The sequence below is a fragment of the Phaethon lepturus genome, unplaced genomic scaffold (assembly GCF_000687285.1).
Source record: "Phaethon lepturus isolate BGI_N335 unplaced genomic scaffold, ASM68728v1 scaffold3328, whole genome shotgun sequence".
Classification (NCBI taxonomy): Eukaryota; Metazoa; Chordata; class Aves; order Phaethontiformes; family Phaethontidae; genus Phaethon; species Phaethon lepturus.
In genome coordinates, this window is record NW_010556736.1 from 19,981 (window position 1) to 30,171 (window position 10,191).

General features: G+C 45.3%; 1 protein-coding gene across 1 annotated transcript in view; it reads right to left on the reverse strand.

The window, feature by feature from the left end:
* Window positions 1–10,191, reverse strand: part of SPATA5 (spermatogenesis associated 5) — a 178,600-nt gene that overhangs the window by 15,920 nt on the left and 152,489 nt on the right. The window contains 1 exon segment of the mRNA XM_010292540.1: window positions 631–812. Coding sequence (XP_010290842.1) covers window positions 631–812 — 182 coding nt within the window.

Here is a 10,191-nt window from a genome sequence, read left to right on the forward strand (position 1 = left end):
ACATGAATAATATTCAGGGAACAGAGTGGTGACCACTAACATACCAATGCTTATTGTAACTGCCAGGCAGCAGCATCTGAGAAAGTTTCTCCTCCTCCCCAAGACAGGAAATAATTGTCTGACGTCCATTGTCAGAAGCTGAGTAACTAACAGCAATGAGCTATAACAATAAGTGCTGCTGTGAGGTCCTGATTATATAGAATAGGAAAATACGAGCTTCAAAGTGACCAGTGACTCCCTTGCAGTTCCCCTACGCTGTCTCATAACTGTCTTCTCCTCCCTCCATCTGCGGCTCTCAGTCACAATCCTAAATGCAAAAGTCTGGGGGCACTTGCTCCCACCTCCCTCCACTCCTCCTGGCAGCACATCCTTAATGAGGCCACCCGTGATCCTACTAAGGCTCACCCTGGAAGAGGTCCTTCCCCTGGCAACAGTCATCTGATGGAGACCTTGAAGGAAAAAAGCCCCAGATCGTATTCAGTTTTCTGAGCAGAAACACATAAATCTCTCAAACATTCCCTTTCATAATTGCCCCCTGCCACTTTGAGAAGACTCAAGGGATGATATCTGGAAGATACCTGATCTCAATTTTAAAAACACAGTTTTGTGCACCGACTCCGTGGCCATTACCGTTCAGAAAGTTTTACCTCTGCTCCTGAGTACTTCTGTGTGCGCTGAACAAGCTCCGCTAAGCAGACTTCATCACTGACTGGCATGGACTGAAAACGAAGTTTGAAGATCTCCCCACGGGTGGCTGCATCTGGCAATGGCACATAAATGATTCTGTCTATTCGTCCTGGTCTCAACAAGGCCTGCAATGAAAGCATCACAGGAAAAGTTATAGCACACGGCACGTCACATCCAGAAAGTAAAAACCACAGCTCAATTAAAAACAACAATGCCGCCAAATAACCAACAATTTCAGCAAAAGCAAGAGGCTGCACAGGAACGATCGAGCTATGGGCAAGAGGGCTTATTCTCCTATGCTAGCATGGATCCGTCGCTGAAAAGACTAGTAAAGCTACTCAGCTTGAGAAATACCAGTTTATGGAAAAAAGGAATCATAAAGGAACCATAGCAATTTTCCTAAAATAATAATTTTAGGCCTGTTGCAAGGTGTGCTGGAATGTTAGGACTTGGCAGAGGGACAGGTGGCAACGGACACATCCCAAGTTCAGATCTTCAGTCAAGACAATTCACTTTGAAGTGAAGCTTATATTCTGGATTCATGTTGCTTTATCCCAGATTACTAGAGCTGCACATGCTTGCAGAAGAGCAGATTACTCTGACAGGGTTTTTTATGCAAAACAAGGTAACAACAGACAGAGGCCAGTGATGCTTAGCTTCAAAAAGGGAGAGGAAAAAACCATAGACTTGCAAAAGCACTATAGTTAATACATTTCAGCATCAGCTTTGAACTGTTGGAGAATCCCTACGTTTCTCTTGTGCCACAAGACAACTGAAAATTCAACAGAGGAATACAGATACAAGCTAAGGCCCCAACTTTGCGGTTTCATACGCACATATTGGCCCTTGCGCTTTGGTTTACTCAGATTACGTGTACACTGGGGAGGTGACAGAGCAAACTCTGGGCAGCAGCGACAGACAACGTAAGAGGGGACAATGGCCACAAAGGGCAGCACGGAGGGTTCAGACCGGACGGGAGGAAAAAAATCTCTAAGAGAAGCACAGCCTTGGGGCAGGTCATCGGTGAGGCTGCCAAAACTCTGTCCTTGGGGGTTTTGTGGCTCGGCCAGACGAAGGCAAGCCCTCACCAAACCGGTGCTCGTGAGTCCTGCGTTGTGTGGGAGGGGGACAACAGGGCCTTTGGAAGCCCCCTCCAACCAGCCGCCTCCAGTCACAGAGCTTCTGTGACTCTATGCTTTCCGGACGGGGTCAAAAAGTAAACACTATCTATATATAAAACAATTATATCCGATACACAGGAGAAGCCAAGCTCTTAAATTCATGAGAAGAGAGGAAGCTCATTTCCCTATACTTCTAAAAATCTCCAAGATTCTTGAAAACCATCTGAAGTAAAAAAGTAAAAACCCTCCCAGCCTTCTTGACATTTGAAAACAACAACAAACTGTGCATAGCAAATGCAGATAAAGAGTATTTAAACTATTTTCTAAAAACTGAACAGTGTTTATAAGATTCAGCATGTAACCTAAATTGTTTTTATGTTATGGTTCTCCCTTGGGCAGAGTAGTTTGAGTTCCAGATGACTACAGATATTGCATGGCTGTCCTGGGCTGTCAGCCAATAAGTCTTTTCCCAGCCTGATCATGTCAGTGAAAGTCATGCTGAAAAAATAGTAGGAAAGAGCTTTCCTTCCTGCACGGCATTGATCAAGTTAACACCCTTCCTAGAGTTTCTTTAAAAAGACTGTTGTGGTGCTTCAGAGTGGAAAAATGTATCCTGAATGTTAAGAGATGTCTTGTTATTTTTAAAACAGAACATGAAAACGCTCAGCAGAAAGTGCGTGGCACTGCAGCATGTTGCGTCGAGCTGCGTAAGGAAGGCCGTACGAGGAAGACTAAAGGTCCCTATCCAGCCCGGTACCCTGTCCCTGGCAGTGGCCAGTGCTGGATCCCTACAAACAAGAGCGAGAAGCAAGCCGTCCACTGATATTTCCTCTTCAGACTGTGGTACTTTCCACAGCACTCTTGATATATTCGCCAAATAACTCAACCCACTGATGATAACTCACCCAGCATGTAGTTTGGTGTCTAAATCATGCGTCTATCAGGATACTGCCATTTTTTGCCAACACACTTGAAAGAGAAATTTGCATGTTTCAAGACGAGGCTTGGAGGGAGAGGAATTACACCACGATTGCGTTCTGCATGCTCTTACGGAAATGCCCATAGCTAATTCTATTACTTAGAAAAAACACAAAATGTTCACATGAGTACAATGGCGTGCCTCTTTTAAATCAAGGCAGGTTTAATCAGGACACCTAGATAATTAGAACGTTTTCTAGAGCCAGTTTAGCTTCACACTGATGAATGACCATGGCTGTTTTGCAAGTGGGACAGGAAAAAAGCTTGATGCCAATCATCTGGGAGCAAGCGCTCCCCTGAGTTCCATCGGCTTTCAGTTCTGAGACGGAGTCTTCTAGCACGACGGAGCACCCACGCTTGCAAAGCACAACTGCAGAGGTAAAACAGTGAATATATATATATTTTTTTCTCAGTTACTAAAAATTGCATTTCCTCCAGTTTGTCCCAAATGTTTTGCGTTTTATATATAGTCATAGTTGGAGGCCCAAGTTTGAAGCACGCTATCATTACTTTTTGCTACAATCAAGCCTAGGGACTTTATCCAAAACAGCCAGATGTGCTGGGAACTGTACAAAAAAAGCACAAGTCAGTCTCTGCAGTGCTTGCTGCTTAAATAGACAGAGACAAAAAGGAGAGCAGAGAAAAAATTCTGAAACCTCACTTGAGAGAAGAGTCAAACTCCCTCCAGCCCGCTGAGAGAAAAGCGGATTGAACTGAGAGCTGGTCTCCACGGGCCCTCCTGACAGTCCAGCTGGACGGGAAATGTGGTGACCCTGGGCACAGCCCGACGGCTCCGCACTCTGCTGTCACCACCCTTGTCCCTTTGGCAAGCCACTGGCCCCCTCCCCTCTGTGCTCCCGAGGAACTAAAAACGGAGGGAGAGAGTGAGGAAGGGGCCTGCCTTGACCTGTCCTGCGATATTGGAGGGCAAAGCCGCAGTAAGAGGCCGTAGATGGGCTGAGGAGCTGCACTGCTGCTCTCCGGTCTGCAGGCAATCGGAGAGCAACGGCAAGTTGAGGCCATTCTCATTTGCAGGACGTCACGTTGCCCTCTCAGGGCTTTTGTTCTCTCCATACTTCTCATGGAGATAATTTTCCCTTTTGGACAAAATAATTCAGGACTCAGAACTGAGCTGCACGTAGAGGTCGGCAATAAGGGAACAAGGTTTCCCTCTTGATGTTTTTGCACACTGAAGTGCCCTCTGGAGGAAAACGAACTCTTTCTGGGTTGCTTAGAGAAGCCTACTGTGGCATCTGATGCGGACACCTGCAGCAGTGGTGTCGGCTTTAACACCAAGGCTGAGGTCATGCTTGCTTCCGCTGCTGGCAGCAGTACGGAGTCTGATGGCTGCTGGCACTACCTTTTTTCTCAACGCCGCTTTCCTTGCAGACCTGGAAGCTATTTCTCCTCTCAGAGGGGTGTTTCCTGATACAGGCTTCGCCACAGGAAGGGTTTTGGAGGTGGTTGCTCCAAGCGCGCCATGACTTTCACAGGCCATTCCAGAAGACGGAGCCTCAGTCTTGCAATCTGCGCTTAGAAAATCGCGAGGAGAGCGATAAGGGCACCCAGGTCATCTCCGGACCAGCCCCGCTGCCTGCGGGGCGCGTTGGGATCCGGCGCTGACCCGTTGGCGGGGCGGGCGGTGAAGCCGCCTGGGATTGATCCTTGCTGCCGAGCTGGAGGAGGAGGAATTCCTCGGGAGAAGGCGGTGGCTTGGCTCTGCAGGAGGAGAGGCAGGTAGGGGAGGGTGAAGAGTTGAAGCGGGGCTGCAGGTTCAGGCAGATATGAGCTGCCGGGAGTACAAAATTAACCGCTCGCGGCTGGGAGATGCAAAACTGATTTGAGGCTAGGAGCACACAGAAGGTGGGAAGTTGATGGGGCCAAAATTAATTGATGTGTGCGCAGAGCTACATAATTCACTGATGTTGAGATGTGAGGGTTGCATAATTTATGTAGGCCAGGAAGGGCACAAAATTAAGTAATTGGGGTTTTGGTAGAAACCAGAATACTCTGTACCATTAAGCAATTCTTTTGCAAGTTTATGTAATTTTTTTGTTGTTACCACAACAGTTACAAAAGGGGTCTAAGTGCACATGCGCTGAAAGGTTACTAGTGGTACACACATACAATATTCTTCGGGGGAGCACTAGGAAAGTGGGATAATCATCATGTAATACATAATATCATCAATAGCAAAACCACATTTTAATTAAGAAGAAACTGCTCCCCTTTCAATAAGAAATGCTTAAATTCTTTGGTAATTAAAATAGAGTATTACTTCAAAATATATCATTGGAAAAGATAGCTAGTTCAAAAATGTGTATTTTGTGCGCAATTACGAAGGTAATTATTTCAGGAAAGAAAACTTAAATAGGTAAAGCCAGGAAAATATTTGTGGTTCCTGTTAAGAATGGACTAGAATTAACCTTAGGGCTTTGCTAATTTTCCTACTCCTCTTTTCTTTTTTTTCTTTTTTTTAAAAAGCATCCATCTGTAGTTAGCGTTTTCAAAGGATATTTGGCCATTTCAAGAACACTGACAGAAGCATATCCAGCTGATGAGCTTTCTGTGGAAAAGGAAGAAAATAGCTTTCCTACTGACATACTTCTACAGCCATGCCTAACTCATCAAAATTGTTCTTAACCAGACCTTATAACAAAATGTCATACATAAACGGTGCAAGAGGGTAAACTGACGTTAGAAAAAATAAATAAAATTTTTTTAAAAAGTGGCAAACTGACAAATTTTCAATAGCAACATGTAATTTGCATAGCAAAACGTAAACTGCACAGTAAATGGCATATTGAGGCGTGTAAGAGAAAGCAAGTACGCTCAGCAGGTAACGAAGTTCATCTGGAGAATCAATGTTGCTGCATGTTCTCTGCTGCAATCAATCTCCACAAGTAGGAACAGATTTTTATACTAAGTTTAAGACATTTCCTTTCAAGTAAATACATTTATTTTAATGCAGAACCTAAAAAATGCAACTAAAGGTTTAATCCTGCCTTTGCAGTCCATTGGGATTAGACCAGAGATGAAAATGAGAAGACTGGAAATAACAGAACAATCTGTTTCCTTTGTAACTAAATCCTTCCAATTTAAATTAACAATTGCTATTTATGAACCCTGGTTGTGGTCCCTACTTACACAGATTCCCGAATATGAGAGGTACTCTACGTCTAATAGTAATCTAGTTTGGTAATGTGAGGCTTTTTTTACTTTCATCGTTACAGCATTTGAACGCATCTAAAGCATTTTAACGTCAGTCATATTCTTCCTGTAGTCTGCGCAAGCAATAACGGCTTGCGAGAGCCTTGCAGTGTTTTTGCCCACGTCAGGACAGATGCATTGCAAGGGTGGAAAGTATTAAGGCCGAGGAAGTGAATTTGGTAACAACGATGAGAGGGCCTTCTTGTGCCACCACATTTATCTCTTGCAGGCGTGAAGTCAGTTCCCATAAAGGTGCTTCTCCCACGCTTTTGAGGCTCACCTTGGTGCCTGATATTTTCATGCTCACTCTGAGCCACAGCAGGTCATCCTCGCCACGCAAGAGACCAGGAAGCACTTGGCATTTTAGGATCTTTGAAAGTTTCAAGTACGGGAAGCTCATCCATCCTGTTTGCTAGACAGGGTACTGGAGGCTTTTTGCAATCATGGATTAATTAGCAGAATTAGAAGGTGCTGAGGGGAAAAGACACATTAGAGTGTCACTGTTAAAGACTTAAAAACCACAGTCCCATGGAGAGCTAAATTATGTTGTTCCACAAAGTTTTTATTCCCCCTTCATCTGGCATGAGCTCCTTCAGAAGGCAACCTCGAATTCCTCTGTTTCAGGTGACACACTTATCTGCTGCGTCACAAGGCTGAAGTCTTGTAATTACAGGCTCCTGAGTCAAGCGATACTGCTTTTTTCTTGCCAAGAACCCCTTTCCCCACACTCTTCCTCCTCCCCACCTTCCTCCTCCTGTGCCAATGTCTGTCACCACTGTCAGCACATGCCAACATTTCTAACCAGTTCCCCTCTTTGATGACTTCTTTGCTGGTCACCACCCTTGTACTTCTCCCAAGATTTCTGCAGATTACTCTCTGGTGTTGTTACACAACATCTACGATTCCTCTCAGGGTGGAGCAGCTTGCTTCTTTAACCTGCAGTATATCCACTACTTCAAACACTGCATTCACAAACAGAATTTTATTAGATATTATTGGAAAGTAGTTCCCACAAAATGTTGCAGTTTCCTACTATCAGTCCCTATGCAAAGACTTCACCTTCCGCACAGAATTCTAAAAATCAGGCTGTACAACCCTTCCATCATGTCAGTCTTGCTCAAGACCTGGAGCATTGTGCAAGCTGACAAGAAAAGACATGATAGGTTTGACAGCAGGTGTTCAGGAAGAATGCACACTATCAAGTGGCAGCGAGCACAGCGGGAACATTTTACTCGGGCATTAACCAGAAGTACTAATTAAAGGCAGAGAACAAACATGTGGTTTGATACGCCAACAAACAGTAAACCAACTTCAACAGGGAGACAGTTTATGTCATCCGAGTCCAAACTAAGATGAAGCGATACGGAGAGCTAACCATCTGAAAAATAAGAATGCAATCTGTCCTTCGCTGCTGAGCGGTCAAATGCCCCTGCTTGTGCAGGATTCATCTACTCGCTTTGCTTATCCTCTAGGTCTGCTACACTTAATTAATCTTTTTCCTTCAACCGCTGATTTTTACCCGTTTCCAGTTTGTCTCATCAACAGAAGGAAACTTTTCCATGTAATTCAACGTACCTTCTGGAATTGCTCTCCTTGCTGGCTACCAACAGGAACTAATACCTTCAGCTATCGCTACAGACCAGTCTCTTAGTTATTACAGCAAAACACAGTTTACCCTATAGTTCCAGTATGCAGAAAAATAACAAATTCATCTTTCCTTATAAAAGGAAACCCGAGGAAAGAATCTGCCTTGACACAACAGAAACCATTGGCGTGACTTGCTTGAACGACATACCCTGCTTTAGCATGTTTCACAGCAAATCAGTCATTTCCACTAATGGTGGTGATTTTAAACAGACATAAGCGTTACTTAAATAACTAAGTTATAAATAGGCAGCACTAAAAGTGCTTCAAGAAAGCAGATATTTCCAGAGGTGATGTGAAAGCATATCGAGCCTCCACACAGCCAAAGCATTCAGAGCTGCTTTTGATTTTATTTTCTTCCCCTGACGTCTGCTGTCAGGCACGGACGAGGTCCCACCGAGCTACCACCACGCAGAACCCACCGCACGGCCGGCTCATACGCCCCAGCAGCCAGCGGTGCTGCCGGCACTCTGGCATCTGCACCACAGCCCTCGCCTCGCTGCCAAACCGTGGGGTTTCGGGCTGCTCTGGGCTGGAGGTAGCTGTGCCTCTGCCTTTGGGGATATGGCACCAAGTGTGTGGCGCCAGTGATTATTCAGCTGCCTTATCTTGCTTACACAGCTCAGGGAAGAGGCTGCTGTGCCCTCCCGCCTCCTCCTAAGCTCACCTCCCACGGTCCCTCCTGCCCCACGGGCTGCACTCCTGTGCCAGACAGCAGCTGCGGTCACGCGTGGAGAAGGGGCAGCAAGGAAGAGGGATGGGTGGTAGGGTTATCACCTCTCCATCGTCGAAAGAAACTGCCTGCGGATGCAGAAGGAGAAAAACTCTGCAAAAAGCCATGCTTCTATTTCCAAACCTGGACGCACCAGAATATTCTCCTCTTTTTAATCAGAGTAACATCAGTGCCCCAACCGCTGTACATCACAGTCCTGCCTCTGACAGAGTTTGATTAATATAGCTAATTCAAGGGGAGAAAGATGACTTGAGGAGACTTGTTTCGTTGCAACAATGAGACCATGTAAACACAATTGTGAGGAACAATGTGCTCCTTGGCCCAGGCAGACAATACCAGAGCGCGTTTTTATGTGGTTTTGTTCAGATAGGATTAAAATATCTCAAGAAACCGAGTTTCAATCACTTCTCTTGGCAGAAACATTTGCAGGCAGATACTCTGCAGCTGCAGAACCAGTATCTCCATGCTTTTTCCCCCCTGATATTTCAAACAGTGAAATTGGCCAGGTGGCACAAATTACTGCAGTGCTCACTGGGAGCCAAGGTTTGCCCAGGCCTCCATCTATAAAAGTCTAAACCTGTCAGTAACACAGCACATTTTCAACGCAGTAAAAGCAGTGCAAATCCAAGCAACCCTGCTGATATGATTCCAGATACTCCAGTTTGGCACCGCAGAAATTCAGCTCCAAATCAAGAAGCTTACACATATTCGAAGACATGGAGGCACTGACAGGGAATCAGGCTCTCCTCCCCTCTGCTTTGCGAACATGGTCTCAGAAAAAACTGAAGCAGTTTAGCAGATTCTCCACCATCTGCCCATGCTTTTTGGGACACTCAAACACATGTTTTCAAGCCACAAACTGTAAAACACAGCATCCAACCTTTTTTCCCCTGCTCATGCAGGCTGCAGCTGCGCCACTCTCTCCTTGCACCCGTGCTGAGCAGCAGTCTCAGCTCAGGGCTGCGGCACCGGCTTCCTTCGCCGGGGGGATTTCAGCCAGAAGACCTTGTTCTTCTCTCCCCATGTCCAATCTGAGCAGTCTTACCGCGGCGGCATGTGGACGGAGGATGTCCCAGTTTTCGGCTGTTTGCCTGCAGTTATAGTAAGGAGTCGGAGCAACCTAGTCCTTTGCCACTTGCCGGGTCTCACGGAGAGGTTTTGATGTGGAGAAGGCACTGGAACTGCCTCTCTTCTTTAAATGCTATGCAGCTCTTCCTCCCCCATTTCTAATAAAATGGTTTTTAGTAAAGTTAAAATTAACTGAAGAAAAAAAAAAAATCTATCATCAGCTAATAAACAACGTAACACACCCTCTTCAGTGTATGTTTACGTAAGAGAGTCCTCCGTGCTCCTGTCTAAGAGGTGCAAAACCTCAGGAATGTCAGTTCTTTTTTTCTTTCCCCTCTTTTTTTGGGGGTGGGGGTTTAATAAAAGAACCCCTTTAGAAAAGATAACAATTACATGTAATGGAACCTGGAACCAGACTCTTTTGGCAATTAATCACCCAGGAGCCGTTGCAATCCTGCAGGCTGTTTCTGACAGATTTTGAGAGCTTTACAGGAATCACTGGGATAAGATGTGCCTGGGCTGGCTTCTGACAGGGACCGATCATGTACAAAGTGGATTGTTGGTTTTGAGTTGTTGTTTTTTGAGTTTGTATAGAGGCACATACATATACAGACGCACATACATATACACACAGATGTGTGCACCCATATACATATTTTTATAGGAGTCTGTCTTTACATGGATGGAACAACTGCAGAACTCATTTATTAGTCCAGAGGCAAAAAAAAAAAAAAAAGGGGGGGGGGGGGG